This window comes from Centropristis striata, chromosome 16 (genome assembly GCF_030273125.1).
Source record: "Centropristis striata isolate RG_2023a ecotype Rhode Island chromosome 16, C.striata_1.0, whole genome shotgun sequence".
NCBI lineage: Eukaryota > Metazoa > Chordata > Actinopteri > Perciformes > Serranidae > Centropristis > Centropristis striata.
The window spans coordinates 33,856,039-33,880,945 of NC_081532.1; the positions used below are offsets into that span (position 1 = coordinate 33,856,039).

At 38.9% G+C, this 24,907-nt stretch overlaps 1 protein-coding gene across 4 annotated transcripts in view; it reads right to left on the minus strand.

Annotated features, from left to right (window-relative positions):
• The window catches only part of kcnh5b (potassium voltage-gated channel, subfamily H (eag-related), member 5b), a 207,322-nt gene that overhangs the window by 111,969 nt on the left and 70,446 nt on the right, over positions 1-24,907 (minus strand). For all 4 annotated transcript variants that reach the window (XM_059352752.1, XM_059352749.1, XM_059352751.1 and 1 more), the window contains exon 8: positions 24,073-24,344. In XM_059352752.1, coding sequence (XP_059208735.1) covers positions 24,073-24,344 — 272 coding nt within the window. The remainder of the gene's footprint in view (positions 1-24,072; positions 24,345-24,907) is intronic.

Here is a 24,907-nt window from a genome sequence, read left to right on the forward strand (position 1 = left end):
TTTCTTCTTCAATCGCTGCTTTGTCTTCATTAACGTCACTTTCAGCTGACACAGAAGCCACGGTGGTGCTTCCAGCTAACAATAGGTCATAAAGATCGGAGAAATATGCCATAGAAAAATTCAATAATCAGTGTAGCACCATCAGTGTCATTAACTCTTGTTGCAAGTTTTTCAGACCCCAGCATAAGAATACCAAGGTACTTTGGATCACACCTACAAAGCTCTGATTGTTTGCTTTTATTTTCCAGCTAAGGAAACAGCAGAGCAGAGTGCACAAGACCTTTTGATTTGCAGGAGAAATTGGCACAGTGGACAGCGACTCAGGCCATTGTTACACTTCTCAATGCAACTTTTGTCATCTGATCATGTCAGGACACATTAAGTGTTAAATCTGTGCGCTCTGAGATCAGATCTTTTGCTCACATTGGGAACCCAGTAGCCAGACCTCAAGCTGAGGTAGCCTGGCTCAGGGGTCCCAAACTTTGCCATGCCATGGACCCCAACCCAGTCTCACGGCAGAACGTGAAACTGTCACGAAATTAAACAATCTAATTCGTGCTCTCCGAAACGATTGTACAACATGTTTTCGTGCTCACTGAAACAATTGTACAACATGTTTTCGTGCTGCTCAGGACGACTTTAAAACGAATGTATTTCAATAGGAAGCATCTTTCGTGCTTGCACCACGTATTTTACAGTTGTACGGTCGTGCTTCTGATGATCGCATTTGTGTGTTTTTAATGTCTTAATAGACGTTTAATTTCGCGACAGTTTCACGTTCTGTCATGAGACTGGGTTGCGGACCCACATATCGCATTAGCCTCTGACTGGGACCCTCCTGTTTTTTTTTTTTAATTATGTGTACAATATGATGGCATATATCAAAACCGACAGCTTCTTAATATATTTTTCCTTAATTTTATTAATAATTACCAATATGTCTTTCTTATGTAATAAACATTCCTTGTCACTTCTGTCTTAATATTCACAGAAATATAAAGAGTAAACATATTTTCTTTTAAAATGTTTCTCTTTCGTTAGGCCTATTTATTTATTCATTACATTCAGTGTCTTCTGTTAAAAGAGACCTATAACAAAAATAATTTTAAATTTAAATCCCCCCCCCCTTGGGACCCCACTTTGAAAAACAATGGCCTAGCTCACAGTTTGGATCTCAGTGAAGTATGGACAGCATGTGACCACAATCAGGAGAATTTATCAAACATAAATCTCATATCATCTATCTGACCAAAAGGAAGAGATTCAGGTAATCGGGCACCTCAAAATGGCTAAACTCTGGGCAGAGGAGCTGCACATGAGTTGTTTTCTTGCTCAACGATCTCCTCATGGGAACTGGGACGGATTTAACTCAGTGACAGGGTGTCTGCTGCTGCATTTCTCTTGGACTGGCTGAAGATGATGCATTCACGGACATTTTCCTCTGGGCTGGAGCACAGCCGAGATCCACTGTGGTCCGACAAAAGTGTGAGTGCAAGCTAAACTTAACAGCAGTAACAAAATTAAACACTGCTCTCTTAATAAAGCACATCTCGTTTGGGCCTGCCACCATTGCAAAATAAACTAAATATAAAGAAAGAAGACGGCTCTTGCTTGAACCATTGCAATTACATTGAAGTAAAAATAGAAAAGTAACACCCATTAAAGGTTGTGATGAGATGCTGATGACTTGAAGTAACTCAAAAGTATGAAAAAAGTCCAAAAGTGTCACACACTGTGGCTTTTTTTTTTACTTTACTTATTGATGACGTTTCAGCCTTCAGGCCAGGATCGAGACAAAGGCCTGAGGGCAAAAACTTCATGAAATAGAAAAGAAGAAATACATCAGGAGCCAGACTGTGTGACACTTTTTTCCTATTTTTAGGTGACTCTGAAGTTTGGAGTGTGGACATGCAATGCAAAAGTTGCATTGAAAAGACAAGCAACCAATTTCTGTAAAAACAGTTTCTCAACAGCCTCTCCTGTCCTCTCCTCTCTGCTCTGTGTAAACAGCCTCTCCTGTCCTCTCCTCTCAGCTCTGTGTAAACAGCCTCTCCTGTCCTCTCCTCTCTGCTCTGTGTAAACAGCCTCTCCTGTCCTCTCCTCTCAGCTCTGTGTAAACAGCCTCTCCTGTCCTCTCCTCTCTGCTCTGTGTAAACAGATTCTCAGTGAATATTTGTCACGTGACCGTTGGTCTCAGCAGAATCAATCATGTCTTCACAGTGTCTCTGAGGAGAATTTAATGTTTTTAACAGGATCTGGTTAGTGCAAATGCTTTATTTTAAATGACACATGTAGAATAAAGGGATTCTGACACAAATATCAACATTTTAATCTTTGTTTTGGTCACTTTTTCTAATGGCAGTTTTGCAACCAATGATCTGTTTAAGATCATTAACTGTCAGAAAGTTCAGTTTACGATGATAAGGTCTGTTTTCACAGTTTCTTACAAAGGCCTGAGGGCAAAAACTTCATGAAATAGAAAAGAAGAAATACATAAGGAGCCACACTGTGTGACACTTTTTTCCTATCTTTAGGTGACTCTGAAGTTTGGAGTGTGGACATGAAATGCAAAAGTTGCATTGAAAAGACAAGCAACCTGAGCTTCAGAGGTGTGAAACAAGCTCGTCCTGCACTGAGTTTCTCCATCTTCCATGTCACACTAACTTACAGCAGCCCTGATCATTAATTAAACCCCTTTGACCCAAATCTGCACACCTTTCCCGCCGATCTACACGCAGGTGTCACTTTAGTCCCTGTCCTGCCGGCCGAGCAGTCACAAACGACAGAAGCTTTTTGCTATCGATGCCCGTATAATGACCTCTCTTTTTAAAATTATTTCTTCTTGCCATCTTGATTCAGAATCAAGGTCAGCCGGTGCTGCTCAGCAGAGCATGATTATTACATGAGTGGAGAATTAATTGCTTAGTTATATCGTGCAGTGGACTCATTTATTCAGATTTCTCCTTTCATTTGTCACCTGTCTGAGCAAAAAATTGTTTCTCGATATCTCTTGTAGATCAGCCGCGTTCTGGCGTCATCGGCACAGTTATGAAAATGTTTCATAAGGCCGACAGTTACAGAAATGTCTCCAGTGAACAAGAACCTGCTCCTTCACCTGAAGTAATAAAAAACTCCTCAAAATAGGAGTCACAAGGTTTCACTTCACGGAGGCAATATAATCTCACAGCGTGCGCTCTTGCTCTTTCTGCAGTTGCCATGCGAACAAGTTAAGCGAGGCAGGTCAGGGTGAAAAAGGATTGAGGTTTCCCTTCTCTCTGCTGTTTAATGTCTGGAGAATAGACTTTCCTGACAAGCCTCAGTCTGCCTGAGGAGGCTGCGCAGACATCTATACACATATATATCTGCCCATCTATCTATCTATCCACCTGATAGCTGATATCGTTTCTCTGGTCGTATCTGACAGGTAAAAGAGTAACGGCGAGTGAGATCTGTGGCCCGTGGGTGTAAGTTAATTTCCTGGCCGTGGTCAGAGCAGCATGTCAGGGTGTAAGAGAAAGCTGCTGCTGGTGGGTTCATTAAAGGTCATGTCAGTCAAACCGTCCAGGAAATGGGGCTCAATATGACACAGATCTGTTAAATGCCTTCACAATGCTCTTTTCTCAGCACTGCAGGCAACCACCACCTCCACAAGTTCTAAACGTCAGAATGAAGTCTGATGTTATATCACCTGAATATCTGAGCTCCAGCTTGGAAATAACTAGAAATCACTGAGTTGCATTACTGGAAATGTAGGACCCAGGTTTTTGAAGCTTGGCCCATGTTAGGCACTGGAACTCAGATCACAATGTTTTTAAAATCTATCCCTAATTACCCAACTTTAGTTGATGCAAAACCAACCTGGTCTCACAGAAATCCATGAAATAGCCACGGAATCGCTCAAATTTCCGTGAAACTGACACAGATTTCGCTACAATGCAAGTTAATGACAGTCATATCCCAAAAAAGTTAACTTCAGCCCCTGGTCACTACCCTTCTAATCCACAACATGGGTCAAAAATGACCCATATCCAGCTAAGTAGCTTGTTAAGCTAACTACTTAGCTAACTTCTTGGCATAGTATTTAGCTAAGTACCTTGCTAAGCTAACTACTTAGCTAACTTCTTGACTAAGTATTTAGCTAAGTAGCTTGCTAAGCTAACTACTTAGCTAACTTCTTGGCTAAGTATTTAGCTTAGCAAGCTACTTAGCCAAGTAGTTAGCTATGTAATAATACAAAAACTTTTTTTCTTCATAAAGTATGAGAGGCAAAATGGAAATAATGATCTGTTGTTATCAAAAACAAGATATTTAAAGAATACTTGGGATATTCAATCATAAAATAAGTTGACATCAAAAGATAGAGCACAAAAACACACAGCAAGCATTAAATAACATGGGGAATGAATGCGGGTCATTTTAGACCCATGTTGTGCATTAGAAGGGGTGTTAATATGTTGTGCATCAAAGGGTTAAAGAATCAGCTGTTTTTTTCTGCCATTTTTGAAGTATGTTCAGTCCTGGGATGCAGCAACAGCTTTTGCATCTAATTATTTAGCTCCAATGTCCAGTTTTCACACAGCACCAGAGAGAATACAAATGATATAATGCTTCATAACAAGACACCAAATCTGAGCAGAAGTTTCCCTCTACATGTTTCTGTAGGCATGAAATGAAAAAGAGTCGCCACGGTTTATTTAAATACAGACAGAATCAGAGCCAGCTGGCTCGTCACTGTTTATAACCTTTGAGACGAATCAGCGAATCATCAGACCGGTTACATTGTTGGCTGCACATACAGCAGACAGATTTTCAGGGTGAGTAAATATCCAAACATGGAAGTGTGTGTCCTTTGCTTTGCTTGCAGCGTCTCGGTGACACGATGTGTGTTCGCTGAGACCTTGTGGTGAAAACACTGCAAGGAAAGCAAGAAAATTATACTCCTCTCTTTACATCTATTATTCACTGTGCCAAGGTGCCCAGTGCGCTCGCTGCACCATGTTTAGCATTCTGTTACAGGTAACACCATGACTTTCTAAAGCTGCTGAGCAGAGGAGGGCTTTGTGATTAAAGAGAATAAAAGTATGAGTGGTAATGCAACCTCCAGAGGACAGAGTGATGACTCCACATACAGTCAGGAGATGCACTTATAGTATATAAGCACAAAGGAGGAGATGAAGTTAACAAAGTAGCAGAAGGTCACTAATCCCTGGACGAGCTGGGAAATGTGGGAGGATTAAGTAAACAAAAAGGCTCTGAAGCTGAGTGTGAGTTGTCCATCACCGAGGTAGGAAAGTGTGTTTAAACACAGCGAAAAACAGAGTAGTGGGCATCTCCCTGGAGTCAATGTGAGCCAGTTTATGAATATAAAGCAGAGAACTGCTGAGGAACGTGCTCAGAAAACTTTGCAGATAAAGTTTTTGCCAACAGAAACTCTGTTCAAGCAGAGCAGATTTTCCAAAACAAAACTCAGAATTGGTAAAAAAAATAGCAAACAGCTAAACTTCTGCAGACATGTTTGTCAGAGCGACTGCCACCACATTTCACCTTTACTCTGCATGACATGCAGCTGCTATAATACCTGGAAAACAAGAAAAACGAACTGGACTGAAAAAAGTAGGCAGGAAAAATCAGTGAGTTAAATCCTCTGAAGTCCAACGAGTCGTTTCAGAGCACTTTTTGTCTTGTATTCCACTGCAATATATAAAATACATATAAAATATAGGTAACACTTTACAATAACCATCATTTATAAATGGTAAACAGATAGTTTATTAATGTTTAATCATCATTTATAAACCATATATAGGCCATTTAGAATGATAAATGCATAATTTATTAATGTTGGACTAACTAAATAATTTATAAATGGCAAATAGATGTATATTAATGTAAGTTTATAGTTACTTTACCATTAACAAACAATTAAATTATAATTAATAGTTTATTAATAGTTTTAGTTGCACGCATTTTAACATTTTAACACCATATTAAGTATGTTAATGATTTTTGAAATGATTCATATACCTTTGAAAAATTAGTTGAAATTTTTTTAAGATTAAATATGTATAGCCCTTTGTAAATGTTAATTATTGGTTTATAAACCATCTACGAACATTATTTAGTTGGTTATTGTAAAGTGTTACCAAAATATATAATTGTCTTTTGTGCAGAATAACACATAATGACATAAAATATAGTTTCAAGTTGAATTTCTCTGATAAATGTTTATTATTTTTTAATTTGAATAAATGGAATTTATATATAAACACTTAAGTGCCCACAAGCTTAACAATTTCTGTAAAAACAGTTTCTCAACAGCCTCTCCTGTCCTCTCCTCTCTGCTCTGTGTAAACAGATTCTCAGTGAATATTTGTCATGTGACCGTTGGTCTCAGCAGAATCAATCATGTCTTCACAGTGTCTCTGAGGAGCAGAATTTAATTTAACAGGATCTGGTTAGTGCAAACGCTTTTTTTTAAATGACACATGGAGAATAAAGAGATTCTGACATAAATATCAACATTTTAACCTTTGTTTTGGTCACTTTTTCTAATGGCAGTTTTGCAACCAATGATCTGTTTAAGATCATTAACTGTCAGAAAGTTCAGTTTACGATGATAAGGTCTGTTTTCACAGTTTCTTACAATAACCAATGTACTTTTGGCGATTACTTATGGTAAACCTATATGCACATGCTGTAAATGTATTCTGACCATATTTCCGTTTCCATGGTAGCACTATATTTAGGAGCTAGGAAGAGTAAAACATGTTAAGTTTATAAATGGCACAGTTGTGTAGCTGTCTTCACTTAACTGAGTTGTTATTTTCAGCCAAAGACTCAACTTTCTAATAAAAGTTGACCGAAATATGACTGGGAGTTTTATCCTGCAATCTAAAAAAATACAAACAGGGCAGAAAACTTGACCTATGAAGAGGAGGAGGAGGAGGAGGAGGAGGAGGAGGAGGAGGAGGTGAAGTAATGGATCTGATTTCAGGGGCAGAACGTCTCCAGAATTGGGCTTCTTGATGTTCACAGACTAAACCTGACCCTGATGAGTCAGAGAGAGAGAGGCCGGGTAGATATAATGAGGGAATGCCTTGGAAAAAGGGTGGGAGGAATAGTGAGAGGGCATCAGAGGAAGAGAGAGAGAAAGGAGATAATGAGAGAAAGACAGAATGGGATAAAGAAGGAACTGTGACGGAGAGAGAGAGAGAGAAAGAAAGAAAGAAAGATGGCTCTTTATGGATTAGTGGACTAATCGCCTCACTGTTGCTGCTGTCAGAGAGAGAGAGGCCACACACAGCATCCACCACCACAATACACAGCTCTCTCTCTCTCTCTCTCTCTCTCTCTCCCTCTCCCTCTCTCTCTCTCTCTCTCTCTCTCTCTCTCTCTCTCTCTCTCTCTCTCTGAATTGCTTCTTATCACTGCACACAGCCAGGGGCAGGTCCAAGCCCAGGACAGTGATCCTTTTCCTGATGTCAGACTTGTTCCTGTGTTCACATGTAATGTTGGTTTCTTGTTGAAAATGAATCATGTCAGTAATAATGCACTGAGCACGATGACGGGTAAGGAAATGTACTATTTATCTGTAAAAGTTCTGAATCAGAAGAAGTTGAGTGGTGGGCTCAATGTGTTCTTTGTTTCAAATGTTGAGCTGGCTGTTTGTCTCTTTCCATGAATCTTTCTCACATGAAACATTCATTCTGGGCTTCAGGTATTCCAAAAGAAGGAAAATGAAGTGCCAAGTCCAAGAATGTGGGTGAGTTTAGAAATGTTTGGTGCCTTGAACACGTGTTGTGCTCTGTAGAGAACGATGAGCTGGTGTTTCTATTTTCAACTGAATCTAACTTTATTTATTTTTTTATTTATGTGTTTTGTCTGTTTTGATTTAGTTATTCTGTGACAAGCAAATAAAGGTGGTTTGAAAAATCAAAATCTCTCTCTCTCTCTCAATTCAATTCAATTCAATTGGCTTTATTGGCATGACATAACACTGCATATATTGCCAAAGCAAGCATCAGTAGCAACAGTAAGGAATATTGAAAGCAATATTTACAATAAATTATTATAATTCTATTATTCATTTGAAAAGAAAAGAAAAACTAATAACAATAAAAGAAAGCAATATTTACAATCATTGAATTACAATCAATATATCATTCATACATGGACGAGCTCTCTCTCTCTCTCTCTCTCTCTCTCTCTCTCGTGTTTGGTTTGCTTTCCAAACTAATCAGGGCATCTCAGCTGAGGAGCCAGAGGGGAGAATGACACCCGGAGCTGCTTCCTTCCATCCTCCTCCTCCTCCTCCTCCTCCTCCTCCTCTTCTTCTTCATCTTTTTCACCCTCTTATACCCCATTTCCATTTCCCTTCCTATTCATTCTCATCCACTTTCTCTTCCCTGCAGCTTCCCCATCTCATCCCCTTCCTCCCCCAGCATCATTTTCATCAACCCGCCTTCTCCCCTCCAAGCCTCCATCACCCCCACCTCCACCCCCACCCCCAGGCCTGCGGTGGAGGCGGGTCAGGAGGACTTCCAATCCACTCAGTGAAACCCAAACTCGTCTTGGGGATTGTGTGGAAGCATCTCCGGGCTCCAGGAGAGTCCTCGCTGGGGCGCTTTTAGCATCAGGCGGGGTTTTAAGTCGGATAAATACTCAGCCAAGGGCGAGAGCGTCAAAGAGGAGCTCTCTCTTCTTTCTTTCTTTCCTTCCCCCTCTCATCCCGCCCCTTCTTCCCCTCCTGCTGAGTCTGGTAAGTCTCTTCCGCTTAGGATACACGGCCATCACGCCGGGCTCCCCGGGCCAAATCGGCCGCATCCTTTCGCCCGGCTGCGCGCCTCGCTGGCACCGCCGAGCCCTTTAGAGCCCAGGTAATTCCCATAATTCCCTGCGAGCTGGAGCCTGTCAAGTGAGCCTCATTCTGGTGATACCCCCACCCCCCCTTCTCACGCCTCACACTCCTACCCCCAGTAATTTCATTTGGTGAATGAGATGACTAGTTGCACTGTGGAGCAAAAAATGTGTCGGGTGGAAAAAAAATAGGTAAACAGGAAGGTTAACCCAGGCACTCAGAAATAACAGAAAAATAACATCAAGGAAGGAAATAAGGAGCTAAATCATTGGAAAAGCCGACACATTTTTACCACTGTAGGTCTCCATCAGGACCTGAATCCAACCAATTCAAATGTTATCAGTCAAAGCAGTTATGTTGACTTAAAAAGGTTGCAGTTTTCTACAATTACACTACAGAACTACTTCTCTAATCATGATTATAACAACCTAAAGGTTTACCAGCAGGTGCAGCTGCCCTGCTATTCACCAATACTTATGAACTGATAACCATTTATATTCAATCGTCTAACAACTTTCAAATCAGGTGCTGTATCTGCAGGATGCTGAGTCAGAACCTCCAGTTGTTCAACTCAAACACAGTATTTGGAGCTTGACGAGATGGGTTTGCAAGAGAGAATCCAGCTGCCATGCAAGATGCATCATTTCATAGGATGTCATATGAAATATTTGTATGAAATCATATGAACCATCCCACAAGAACATGTCAAATTAACTCAAATACACTCAATGTCAGACGACATGAGTTGTTAGGAAGTGCTTTGTGCTGCTCTGCAGAGCTTCACCAGCAGGATCTTTAAGCCGGCCTCACCTCTGATCCAGGCGTCCTATTAAATAATTTCACACCTTTGTGTTCTGTACCGTGGACCGCGCTGCCAGCAGGGCTTGATGATTGCTTTCTTTTCCTCTTCCAATATCTTTAATCACTTGTTTTTTACTTTGACAAACACAAAATGGTCACAGAGTTCATCTTTTTCAGCCAATTATATTGTGTGGCAAACTACAAGTAGCAAGGTTAACTCTGAAGAGGCTTGAATACGCTCTGGAAATATTTTTATCATTCAGACTTTGAGCCGGAGCCGAGCTTTCTGTAACCTTTTCAGCTCGCAGATGTTAGTGTCAAGAACAAGAATGCATTAACTGGCGGTGTCAGCTGGAGTGGGAAGATTATAGGAATCAGACAGAAGAGTCTGAGTGTAATAGAAAGGTCTTAAACAAGGCTTTTCAGATTGTAATCACTGTTATTCCTTAAGTGCATGTTACAGTCTGCACACAAAGAACAGAACCTTCTTTCATCTGCTCTGCAATCAAACCCTTAGATAGACGTTTTTTGAGGGACTTGAACATGCCATCACTGCTGAATGAACACTTTGTCAGGTTAATATTGGTAATTTTTCTTCATAACGAACAAGCTGACATGCTCCTTGTTGGCTCCTCCACCTCATAAACACTGAATAGACAAGAAATACATGGCTGTCAAGAGCAGATGAGAGCAGCTTTTTATAACTTCTGAAAAATCTTGAAGACAAAAAGCTTTTTAGGCAACGACAGCCTCACTTTTTATTGTGTTAACATGGCCTTTTTACTGCAAAACTAAAAGCTCTTCTGAGTGTTTAATGAAGCCTGAATATGAATAAACCAAACTGCAACTTGTAAATCTGCTGCTCAGTCTGCAGTGGATGGATGTGGTTAATATTCTGATGTTGTTACAGACATTTAAGGGCCAAAATGTTCACATATTCACCAGTCAGATGCAATATTTGTTTTATGTCTGTTAAAACTCAAATCTCTCTCAGATGGTAGCAGAAGATGACTCATCTGTTTACAGATCATTTACACATTGGTCAGTTTACCCCAGAGCTCATACACTGCAAAAAAGCCAACTTGTATTTTTTGGCCTAAAACAGTGATTTAAGTTGGTAAAACTTGGAAATATAAATGACTGACATTTAGGGCAATAATGTAAGTTAGCACAACAAAGGAAGCCAGTTGTCTGCTCAAAAACAAGTTGGTGAGTTGTTGTTACTTATATCTTTAAGTTGGGGTTCACAACAAGGGACAATAGTTCTGATAACTCTTATTTCTTTGTTGGGAAATTCGGTCATTAGCGAAAGCTAGCAGCTAACTGATGCTAGCGGGTAACTGTCAGAACTCTTAACACCCAGAACTCTCAACACCCACACAGGATAAATTAATTAAAAAGTGCAATAAAACGGACATGTGCAATACAATTGATATGTGCAAAACACCCAATTTACCTCATGTATGAATTGTAGCATTTTAAGTAGCCATTTATTTATTTTTATACTTATTTATTACATCACATGTCCTTGTTCTTGTTTTTGTCCTTGTTTAGCTCGGTATTTTTTAATTTTTTTTACTCATGTTGTTTTGTGTTATGATTGTCATAACTATGCACCATATGCAGTGCCACTTTCAATTTCGTTGTATAGTGAACTATATAATGACAATAAAGACTATTTGATTTGATTTGATTTGATTGATAACTGATGCTAGCAGCTAACTGACGCTAGCGGCTAAATGACGCTAGCGGCGCTGCTTGTTACAGCTACAAGAGTAGCCATTAGCGTATCAATGCTAACTCAAAATTGTGGTCGCAACATTAGCTGACATTCATAGCGGCGTTACAATCGTGCCAGAGAAATTCAGAGTTGAGCAAACTCAAAAACAAAACTTAAAATATTTAGTTTAATTGTCCAACCTAAAATTTTATCGAAGTTTGTTGCCTTGAAATTTTGAGTTCACCCAACTTTTCTTTTTTTGCAGTGTACAGAAACATGTTAAAAAGCATCCACTCGGTACAGAATATTTAATTGTTAAATGCAGAACAGCTGCAGTAATCCAGTGGCTAACTGGTATATAGCTGCACGCTACGGTTCAGTACAGTTGTGTGCTTCAGTCGTGCAGCAGAAGAGCTGAACAAGTGCTTCCAGTTGCCTTCTGGCTTCTGTGGAGCTGCTGACTTCACAGCATCGCAGAAATATTAAAAACAACAGCGTCCCTCCACATTACATCACTGCTGCGGCTGCATGAATGTTTTACAGACTCTTTACATCCTGAATGTACAATACGAGCTGCAAGAGTTCAGGCTTCAACTGTTACAGCCAGTAACCAGTAGCCAGTTTAACCTGAGTACGGTAATTCTACTTCACTACATTTTTGGAAACAGATATTGCACAATACATGTGGAGTGCTTATAAAATGTCTCGATACATTCCTGAACAAAATAATAAGACCAGGGGGGGAAATTAGAAGTAATCGCATTTTGCATTGATGGAACATAACCAGGTTGTAAGTCTAGCTTTGAAATGCAAAAAGAATAAACTGTAAGTAAGAGACAAAAAAAGAGAGAATGCAATTTATTTAAAACTGCATTGAAAGTCAAAAGTCAGCTGATCAAAAGTTTGGCATGGTTATGTTCCACCAGCGCAAAATGCAATACAATGCAATGAATACAGCAACTTAAAATTAATGTTTAAACATATTCATGCTGCTTTGGAAGAAGAAAGAAAGTGGATTTGTTCAGTGTAGAATCTAAGAGAAAACAGTCAATTTGGGTTTTACTGTCTTCCACCGTTTTTAATGTTTTCTGTGCGTTTTAAAACATTTTGGAGAAATATCTAGAAAACACACGGGAGCTGAGGAAAAATGCCCTGTTATTTATGCATGTGTTAATTGTTATATTCAGTTATGACTCTAATGTGTCATCATAGCAGATGGAGCCTGTTTCTGTTTCCGTGTGAGAGGAAACATTGAACCGTAATTATTACTGATAAAAGGTGTTTTATGATGGTGTGTGAGAGACACGAGGTAGCACAGCAACAAGATAATCTATACTAATGCTGTTATGTAATGATAAATAATGAAATGATATGGAAATTATTATGGCTTATTATGCTAATCACTCTTTAATGGTGCTGATCAAAGTTTTATGGTTACATGCATTAACTAATGTATGTCAGTGTGCAGCAATGTGTGTGTGTGTGTGTGTGTGTGTGTGTGTGTGTGTGTGTGTGTGTGTGTGTGTGTGTGTGTGTGTTCTTGTACTTCCTACATAGTGAGGACCGGAACACGTTTTTAACCAAGAGAGTGAGGACATTTTGGCAAAGTGAGGACATTTAGGCCGGTCCTCACTTCACAAGGCTTTTTTGAGATTTTGTTTGATTTTGACTTTGTTTTAAGGGTTAAATGTTTCATGATAATTAACTGAAACTGTATTGTGTGGTTACAAAACTAACTAAAATTATATTCGTTTTCGTCTTTGTCAACTTTTTTCATACATAATGAAGATGGATCAGACAAAGAAAATAAAGGCAAAATTTACTGTGACCTCTTTTAATCTCCCACCCAACAAATACCCCATTACAAAAAACTAAAACTAATAAAAACTAACACTAAAACTAATAAAAAGTCAACTAAAACTAGCAAACTCACTCTAAAAACTAATTAAAACTAACTGAATTTGAAAACAAAAATTCACAACAAAATGAAAACTAAAACTAATGAAAAATTCAAAACTATTACAACCTCCTAGGGAATTCACTGTTACAATGAGGGCCCTCACAAAGATAGAAGTACAAGAATGTGTGTGTGTGTGTGTGTGTGTGTGTGTGTGTGTGTGTGTGTGTGTGTGTGTGTGTGTGTGTGTGTGTGTGATCTGTGGATGGCTGCGTGATGGCGTGCCTCCAAACAGGGAGGTGTGTGCCGGTTCAGAGGAGCCGTTCAGGTCTCTGCTGATGGCCGCAGATACAGTTAAGTGGCCCATTAATCCTGAACTGTCTTGTGACAAACAGGGTGTGAGACATGTGGGAGGACAGCAGGGAGAGACGGACAGAGGGATGGAGGAGGAGGAGGAGGAGAAGGAGGAGGAGAGGTACACTGCAAAAAAGCCAACTTGTATTTTTTGGCCTAAAACAGTGATTTAAGTTGGTAAAACTTGGAAATATAAATTATTGACATTTAGGGCAATAATGTAAGTTAGCACAACAAAGGAAGCCAGTTGTCTTCTCAAAAACAAGTTGGTGAGTTGTTGTTACTTATATCTTTAAGTTGGGGTTCACAACAAGGGACAATAGTTCTGATAACTCTTATTTCTTTGTTGCGAAATGCGGGAAAGCGGTGAAATTCGATCATTAGCGAAAGCTAGCGGCTAACTGACGCTAGCGGCTAACTGACGCTAGCGGCTAACTGATGCTAGCTGCGCTGCTTGTTACAGCTACAACAGTAGCCGTTAGCGAATTAATGCTAACTCAAAATTGTGGTCGCAACATTAGCTGACATTTCATAGCGGCGTTACAATCGTGCCAATTCAGCACATTGCAGAAGTTAGCAGAAGTAAGGATTAAAAGTTATTACAATGTAAAATTATAAGCTAGTACAACTTACTTAAAATCTGAATTCAGAGTTGAGCAAACTCAAAAACAAAACTTAAAATACTTAGTTTAATTGTCCAACTTAAAATTTTATCGAAGTTTGTTGCCTTGAAATTTTGAGTTCACCCAACTTTTCTTTTTTTGCAGAGTACAGATCGGCCTCCGTCTCACTAATAGGAGGCAGAGTCACTCAGATGTCAGTGTGTACTGAGTCCTCTGGGTCGGTCCGGGCGATCGTATGAGATGACGGCAGAGAGACAGACAGACTGGTGGACATAAGGACACGCTGACAGGACGACAGAGGGACAAACTGTCAGATGGAGACGATGGAACAGTAAACAAGCGAGAATGTATTTAAAGACAGTGACATGACTGTCAGCTCTATTTCTAAAACAATAAAATAATAATCCAGCATTTATCGGAGAAAGAAACTGCAAAAACAGGCATCTTTGTCATAATTTTAACTTTCCGACAGTCCTTGAATGTAGGTTATGAAAGTTTCCATGAGAAAAAATGACCAAAACTTGTGTTAAAATGTTGATATTTGTGTCAGAATCCCTTTATTTTACATGTGTCATTTAAAATAAAGCATTTGCACTAACCAGATCCTGTTAAAAACATTAAATTCTGCTCCTCAGAGACACTGTGAAGACATGATTGATTCTGCTGAGACCAACGGTCACGTGACAAATATTCACTGAGAATCTGTTTACACAGAGCAGAGAGGAGAGGACAGGAGAGGCTGTTTACACAGAGCAGAGAGGAGAGGACAGGAGAGGCTGTTTACACAGAGCAGAGAGGAGAGGACAGGAGAGGCTGTTTACACAGAGCAGAGAGGAGAGGACAGGAGAGGCTGTTTACACAGAGCAGAGAGGAGAGGACAGGAGAGGCTGTTGAGAAACTGTTTTTACAGAAATTGTTAAGCTTGTGGGCACTTAAGTGTTTATATATAAATTCCATTTATTCAAATTAAAAAATAATAAACATTTATCAGAGAAATTCAACTTGAAACTATATTTTATGTCATTATGTGTTATTCTGCACAAAAGACAATTATATATTTTGGTAACACTTTACAATAATCAACTAAATAATGTTCGTAGATGGTTTATAAACCAATAATTAACATTTACAAAGTGCTATACATATTTAATCTTAAAAAAATTTCAACCAATTTTTCAAAGGTATATGAATCATTTCAAAAATCATTAACATACTTAATATGGTGTTAAAATGTTAAAATGAGTGCAACTAAAACTATTAATAAACTATTAATTATAATTTAATTGTTTGTTAATGGTAAAGTAACTATAAACTTACATTAATATACCATCTATTTGCCATTTATAAATTATTTAGTTCGTTCAACATTAATAAATTATGTATTTATCATTCTAAATGGCCTATATACGGTTTATAAATGATGATTAAACATTAATAAACTATCTGTTTACCATTACCATTTCACTGAGAATCTGTTTACACAGAGCTGAGAGGAGAGGACAGGAGAGGCTGTGAGTGATTTGAGTGATTCCGTGGCTATTCCGCGGATTTTGAGTTAAGCGAATCCGTGGCTATTTCACGGATTCCTGTGAGACCAGGTTCTTTAACAGATATCCTCACATTAAAAGCATCAACTGATGAACTCGTCCAGCTACATTCAACTCGGCCAAACCCACAGCCTCCAAACTTGGCATGTCAATGCTTTACCACGGTCCACCACAGGGCCAATCAGAGCTCACCAGGACCGAGCTGTCTGCCATTTTCCCTCCAGACACGACATCTGTGTGTCGCTCGGCCTCCTGTCGCCAACAGAGAGCGTTTGTCAACTGAGATTAACTTTGAGTCAAAGGAAGAGAAGAGGTCAGACGAGAGTTTAAACAGGCAGGAGAGCTGACAGCCAGCGTTTGACCTACACTTTAGTCTTTATGCTTCACTCTCATCTTCTGCTTTTTCTCAATCTTTGTTGATGTGAAGCTGCTGGTTGTTTTTATGCATCTCTCAAGAAAATCCATGCTCTAATACAGGGGTGTCAAACTCTGGCCCGCGGGCCAAATTTGGCCCGCAGTATAATTATATTTGGCCCGCAAGGCAATACCAAATTATTATTATACAGCGCAAATAACACTACAAATCCCAGAATGCTCTGCTGGTGTTTTGTCTTGAACACGGTAGATCAGTGTGGAGCAAACTGAGCAACAATTAAAGTTGTCTTTATGCACTTTTTCTTGCTAGTCCAAGGCTTGAATGGTTGCACATTCATTGAAGGATATTATTATTAGTCATTTGGTTTATTATTGTTATTTTATTCTTACATTTATTTTTAGCCTGTGGAAAAAGATTACTGTTAAATTTAAATTTAAAGAAGGCCGCATATAAAATAAAGGGACATACGATTTTTTATTTAAATTTTATTTAAGAAATGAATGCCATTGATGTGTTTGTTTGTTTTATTTGATATTTTCGATTTTGCATGTTTGCAATATTAAGTTATATCAAGCTTTGCTTGTTCCATTTCGTTTGAACTTGTTTAGGTCAATTTTTTCCAATAAATATCAATGTCGGCCCGCGACTTTGTCCAAGTTTTACATTTTGGCCCACTGTGTATTTGAGTTTGACACCCCTGCTCTAATATCTCTGACATCTCACCCACTGTTTGTATTTCTATATCCCATCTTTAAGAGGGAACACATCTTCTAAGGGCTGATAAAGGTGAGTGTGTTGTGTGTAAGCCCAATCAATCACTCTCAGTGATCTGCTGACTCGGATGGATCCTGACACCTTTCACTGGCTGACAGTCTGAACAATAGCCTCTACCCACAATCAGTGAAGGTTAAGTTTCAGTTTGCCTCTGCCTTTGTTAGAAACAGCTAGAGAAAGCTCTGACGTCCATCAATCACAGGACAAGGCATTATGGGACTTTATTCTTCTGACTAAACCTGCAGTGAACTCACTCTCTGAAAGGTCTGCTCTCCTTAACTACACAGTCACATCATATAACATCTATGGATTGTTTCCTTTATAACAAAATATTGATGTAATTATTTGGTACCACTTTCACTGCTGTTTATCTTCCTTTCTTCATATTTTACTGTGATTTATCTGTATAAATACACTACCGGTCAAAAGTCTTAGAACACCCCAATTTTTCCAGTTTTTTATTGAAATTCAAGCAGTTCAAGTCAAATGAACAGCTTGAAAGGGTACAAAGGTAAGTGGTGAACTGCCAGAGGTAAATAAAAAAAGGTAAGCTTAACCAAAACTGAAAAATAATGTACATTTCAGAATTATACAAGTAGGCCTTTTTCAGGGAACAAGAAATGGGTTAACGACTTAACTCTATGGAGTCTTGGGCTATTTTGTCCATTTTTTAAATTCTTTTCATGTCTTTGTAAGTCATTTTGTGTCTTTTGGTGTCTTTTTAGTCATTTTGTGTCTTTTTTTTTTTGTCATTTTGTGTCTTTTTTTAGTCCTTTAGTCCAACATAAAATGTGATTTTGAATCTTTTTTTTTACTTTCAAAACACTATCATGCTCAATAAAGAATTTTAAATGTTGCAAATGTGCATTAATTTCAGAGTACACTGAGACATTAAACTGCATCATTTTCAATTAAATTCTGGAAAAGTTGGTGTGTTCTAAAACTTTTGACCAGTAGTGTATATAAATAATATAAATTCATATATAAATGGTAAATGGATGACACACTTGTAAAGCAGTTTTCTAGTCTTAGCGACCACTCAAAGCTCTTTAACACGACAGACATCGCTGACCAATGACTTCCAAAATCGGTTCATCCTTGAGTCCAAGTAGACATCTGGGCCAAATCTGAACAGATTCCTTTGAGGCGGTCCTGAGATATCATGTTCAAAAGAACGGGGCAGACGGATGGAAAACCTGACAGTTAATTCCTCGGACCACAGCTGGAGGCATTAAAATATAATGTTTTCACACTGACTGACCAGTTGAAAAACTGTGACATCACAGAGCACATCCAACCACAAACTCCTCACAAGAAGAACAGATCTGAAACTTATTAACTCACAAGTCTTCATCCATGACTAGTTAATATAATTATGAAACAGATGCCCAATTCCTGATTAATTAAAGTGCATTAAAGACAAGATAAACAAGCACAGAATCACTTCTAATTAATGGTTTTTAACTGATCTGGAAGCAGCAGTAAATCATTTATTAACCATTAACCTTGTTACCTTTTCTCTCATTGCAGCTCTACAGCATTGTAAAAACTGATGATTCATTTTATAATGCTCGTAGAAAAATCTGTCTGTCTCTTTCATTATCAGCTCTCAGGAAAGTGCCCACACAGCCTGTGTGACGCTCCGCCACGCCAAGAAGACTATCAGTCACAGCCAGACAGAAGTGACACTGAGGAGCGTATCATGTCTCTGTATTGTTTACTACCGAGCTGAGGCTGTTTACTGTCCGCTCGCCAGGAACAAACAATATGGAGGACAGCCCAGGGACGCTGGCTCGGCCCCCGATGCTAAACTCCGGGGCAGAAACAGATCAGACCGAGACAAAGACACAAAAACACTGTTGTTCCAAAATGAGATTCGGCTGTTTTGCTCTCACCAAGAGACCGATTTAAAAAAAGGCTTCACGGTGCTTTAAAAATGACTAAATCAGAACACTTTCTGCAGGCAGGTTCCTCAGGAGTTCTGGCAAAGTAAAATTGGCTTAAAGAGTTGTACAGCATTAGGAAGACCGGTGTTTCCTGCCAAGCACTTTAAGGAGAGATGTAAAAACACTTGAACACTTTTAAAAATAAGCACTGGCTTCATGCCGTCTGGTTCTGGACTTACAAGCTGTTCGGTTTGCACGTCTTCTTAGAAAACAGCGAATGCACACAGTATGGTGTTTTTATGTTTAGATGAGGGGTTTAAAACAACAACAACCATCAGACCAGGAGCTTCTGCACTCTGCAGCCCAAACTACAGACCTCAGCCTGAGCATGAATCCTCAATATGTTTTAATAACAGTGAGGACGGCCCTGATTTCCCCCATGCAAAAGTTGTTTTGCCTAAATCTTCAGGTTGCTTTGATGCAAAATCAGGTGCTGCAGGAAACCTTAAACAGGTCTTCAGTCGGGAGTTGATATGAGCAGAACAAAGCATTGGGTTGTGATGCAGTGTGGAAATGTTGTTCTTAAAATGGCCCATTTGTGTGACTTCAAATATAGCCAAGCTGCTAAAACTCTCAGTCCTGCAAGTGAGTCTCTGTCCAAATAAACAGATAACAAAATAAAGTTACTTTCAATAATTAACGAGCATGTGTGGCCTTTCAAAAAAGAGAGATTTAAACTGCCAAGTTTTTCCAGCATCTCCTGTGATCCCTAAACATCCTACCCACATTCAAATGAACATGGAAGACAAATTACGAATGGAAAAAAAAGTTTGATTGCAGATTGCTGTAAGAAAACAGCCAAATTGTGACAGTAACATACTGTTTTCCATTAAAAAGGTATTATACTGTAGAAAACAATGCATTCTGGGCAATATTTGTTGGTAGCTTGCCGTTTCCCATAAAATATATGAAATAGATATTTTCTATGTCTCTTTTTGTCCACATTTTTAATGGCTGTATTTTACTAAACTAAGTCATTATATGGTATATTAAAATTACTGAGGTTACAGTGAAGATAGCGCTGAATTCATAATAATTGGCTTTCAGACAGTAATATGCTCTATTTACATAAAATTACTGCATTGTATACTGCAACAATATTGTAACAAGCTTCAGCACTATACTGTGTTTTAGTCTACTGTAAAAATCAATGAAATGCAGGATTTTACTGTAATTCAGTATGTGGTTTTATCACAGTAACATACTGTAAAGTAGATAACAGTAGAGGAACTGTAAAACTAACAGTAGAATGCTGCAACCCTGCTGCCAGTATTTTACTGTTAATTTACAAGACAATTGTTTACAGTGAAGACAAACGTGCAAATTGTCAATAAAACATTTGATGCCAATCATGAGACGTATTGATTGACTGTAAATTAAAATTGCCAAGAAAGTTCATCATTATTGATGATAATGTCACATATTGTGTAGCAAGAAGGGCTACTGTTCTGGGTCATCAGGTAAACTAATTAAAGTTATGAGTTAAGTGAAAGGGAAAGACAGTGGTTATGGCCAATAAATGATGGTTGAGGTTAGGGTTGGCCACCTAAAACACCACACAGTGGACTAAAAATTGTGAGTAAATGCTGAATTGTTTGATAAAAACATAATTCCTGGGGGAACCTCTGCCCCTCACCTATGTGTGCACAGTATGTCCTGCTGTTTATGTGTAGGTTCAAAAAACAGACCAGAATGCAAAAGTTTAAATATTGAGTTTTTTGGGAAACTACACTTAACTGGACTATAAATGAAAGAGGCCACTAAAAATAATATCTATGAATGTTTAAGGTAATATTTATTTCTGATAGTCTTACTGCACTATCCTCATAATAAATCTCTATTTCCTCTTCTCATGGTGTGTCTGAGCTTTCTAGGAATCATTTACATATTCACTGAGCACAAACAAAAGAAATCTACACAGGTTCAATATGAACAGGCTCACATGTGTACAGCTTATTTGCATGACAAGATAAAGCCCCACGACTGTTCAAGCATGCACAATGTGTTGAATAATGTACAGCAGCTTCGGCCTGAAGGCAGAAAAACATCTGACAAACAATTTGTTGCCAGAAAAGATACAAGATAGGAGATAAGGTACACCTGGGACAACTCAACGGTCATTAGGTTGAGAACGAACTGTCATTTTTGAGGGAATCTTCAAACTGAAATACTGCAGAAATCACTCCAATATCTGAAAAACCACTAGGGACAACATGTCAATTTTCAGTGATTTAATAAAAGGTTTTTGCCAGCTGCATAATGCACATGAGTTTAACCTTACCATCAATAGAAAACCACTACTGCTCTGTTTGTTATTCCTCCGTCAGAGCCTCCAGGGGACTAGTGGAAGAAGTCATCAGTGTAAAATCTGTACTCTCCGTTTTGCCGACTGTGCATACAGTTTAATAATTGATTCCCTAAAAAGTAACTTTTCCTCCAGGATATAGACATTGTTACACAAGCTCCACGAGGCCAGCAGAGACAGCAGAAAGAAAAGGGATTTTTGTAAGAAAATTTGGAAAAACAAATCTCCCAGAACAGTCTGGAAGGGTTTTTCAAAGTAAAATCACGGCCACAAGATATAAAACAGAACATATATTGTTAAAACCATGTTAGTATTAATCGCCTTCTTTTCCCACTGGAAGCTGCTGAACGTATCTTAAACCACCAACTTGAGAAGCTCTGAAACATTAGAACTACAAAAGCTCCGTCATGACAATCACATCAAACCTGCAACAATAAAAGCAGCTACAATCTGAACAATCATTATATTTACATGCACACAGAGTGACACGAACTTTTAGAGAAACCTGTTTAAATAAAAACTTGCATAATGACCTGACATGCACTCTTCAGATTTCCTTCTGATCCTGTCAGAAAAAGCAAGTTTCACTCACATGTAGCCAGAAAATCTTACATCATTTTCATGCTGCTGGAGACGAAGGTGGGCCGCGAATAAAAAAAACACCAAGTTTGAAAATGTTTCACCTGCAAAGTGTTTTGAATTCCTCCATGAAGCGTCTACTGAGACCCTGCAACAACATTTATCTGTGTTCCCATCTGATGCAACACAAATGTGCTGCATATTTCTCCGATTCTCAAGGAGTAAAAGGAAGAAATGGAGGCAAGCAACCCTCTCGCCACACAGGAACATTGGCATTCCAAAACTCTGCAAAAAGTTAATCATTTTATGCTGTGTTTGCATACAACAAGGCATGGTTAAAGTTATAAAAAAGATTGCAGTTATGGCAAAGGAATCTATGGTGAGATTATGGATATATCCAGTCCCTAATGTGTAATTTGTGGATTTGTGGAAAGGAAAAAGACTAGACGAGTATGACGAGTAAAATATATATTTCATCCACTTAAATATATTTCCCCGATCGATGTTAAACTTAAATATCTCGTCTCTCCCTCGTTTGCTCAGATGATTTCTCACATTAACCACAGGGAGCACATTAATCACGTGTGCTATCTTCTATGTCTGTGTGGAGTTTTCTGCAGCTTTCATCAGCAGCACGGTGCCCTGCTGTGTGCAGCCTCTGAACACTGCAAAAACAAATTAACAACAAATCTCAAGTTCACATTCTCCATTAAACCCTCTGCAATATTTACATAAAGAGAGATCAGTGATGGAATGGTGTTACACTTTAAAATGATGGCAAGCTGATTTTTCAGGGGACCTTATATATTAGAGAGTTAGATAGAGAGTTGATGTTAGATAGCAGGACACACTGGGACTGAGAAGGATTAATTAAACCCTGCTGGTGGCCCCTGGTGGCTTCAGTGTTCATTGAACCCCAAATTACCAAAATACTGGATAGAAGCAGTGGTAGAAGAAGTATTCTGATCCCTTACTTCAGTAAAAGTATTAATACCAAACTGCAGAATGACTCCACTACAGTAAAAGTCCTGCATTCAAAACTCACTGAAGTAAAAGTACAAATGTATCAGCATCAAAATGTACTTAAAGTATCAAAAGTAAATGTATTCAATATAAATATATCATTGTATTATTATTATTATTATTATAGATGCATTTATGTAAGATTTAATTTACAGATTCTTTCTCATTTCAACTACTTAATATACTTTTATGTGGTTTAATTGAAAAAAAAGTGTAATAATTTTAAATGTATCATGTTTTTTATGTTAAATCTCGACCTGAAAACTAACTAAAGCTGGCAGCTAAATATAGTGGAGTAAAAAGTACAATACCTGAACCAGAATGAGACCAAACCCTTGTCCCATTGACATCACTTTATAGAGATTGGAGATAGTAAGATTGTTTGGAAAGCTGAAATGTTGACCTTATAGACAACCTGGAAACCAGTGAAACCTGGAACACTCATGTTTTATTTGCTCTGTCAGATGCATCTGGAAACTCTCACATTTGGAGATTTGGATTTCCAGCCGGCCTGGGCTTCTCTGGGCCAATCATAACTGTTAATTTCATATTGCGCGGGTTCAAACTGTCAAACCAGACAGCACTGATTGAACTTGAATCAATATTCTGTGACTGCATGACCTACTTAGTCTGCTGTTTAGCTTTTAATTTGAGAAAGTTTGCGACCAGGAAACCTTATAGAGGCACTAAAAGATCACCCATGGAGAGTCCAAAATGCAAAAAGTTAACTTTGGTCCAACAACAATTGAACAGTCATGATAAAATATATAGGTAAGTGGGTCAAAAACATCTCATATCTCATTGAAATCTGCATTAAATATTCAGTGTACGAAAGGATATTTTGGCCGATATTTGGACGGAGTGACCAAAATCATAAGGCATTGTCCACTTGGAATCAACAATGGTCGACTACAAATTGGAGCAACTTCAACAGACAAGTGTTGGACTGAGCAACCCTAATCACGCCCTCAGGCTGCAGCAACAACAAGGCAAAAACCAGAAAGTATCAAACCATCCACACAGCACATCACATAGCTTCAAACCGCAATAGACCACAGAAATTCCACCAGCATCGTTCCATAAGAGCATATTAAATCTGTGTACACACATTGCATTGCAGTATGGGGATATCTACTGAATGAAATTCCTGCCAGAGCCATTTCCCTCTTCAAAGAGACCAAAAGGGACAGCAATAGATATGGAAAGGCTCCCAGCAAGCTGCCACCAAAGCCCAGTTAAAGCCCCAAGCAGCCGTGTGTCTTCTACTCACATCCCACCATCATCATGGCCACGGAGAAGATCTTCTCCCCGTCGGATGTGGGGGCGATGTTGCCGAAGCCGATGGTGGTCAGGCTGGTCATGGTGAAGTACAGCGAGGTGATGTACAGGGAGTCCTTGCCCGGGCCGCCCTCCCACTGACCAGAGCCGCTGGTGTTGTAGCGGTACGGAGACCCGATGCTGTTGGCCAGCTGGTAGAGCCAGCTGTCCGTCTTGATCTCATTGGTGGCCTCGTCGATGACCTCGTAGTCCCCGATGCTGTACCTGGTGAGGACAGAATCTCAATGTCAGCGTGTTTAACAAGCAGGACAGCAGAGTTTTATCAAACATACATCTGATTTTTTTTTAAAAGAACACCTCGAGATTAAATTGTAGGAGTGATTAAATATTTTACATTCACTGCAAAAAAAGCCAACTTGTATTTTTTGGCCTAAAACAGTGATTTAAGTAGGTAAAATTTGGAAATATAAATTATTGACATTTAGGGCAATAATGTAAGTTAGCACAATGAAGGAAGCCAGTTGTCTGCTCAAAAACAAGTTGGTGAGTTGTTGTTACTTATATCTTTAAGTTGGGGTTCACAACAAGGGACAATAGTTCTGCTAACTCTTATTTCTTTGTTGTGAAATGCGGGAAAGCGGTGAAATTCGGTCATTAGCGAAAGCTAGCGGCTAACTGATGCTAGTGGAGCTGCTTGTTACAGCTACAAGAGTAGCCATTAGCATATCAATGCTAACTCAAAATTGTGGTCGTAACATTAGCTGACATTTCATAGCGGCGTTACAATCGTTCCAATTCAGCACGTTGCAGAATTTAGCAGAAGTAAG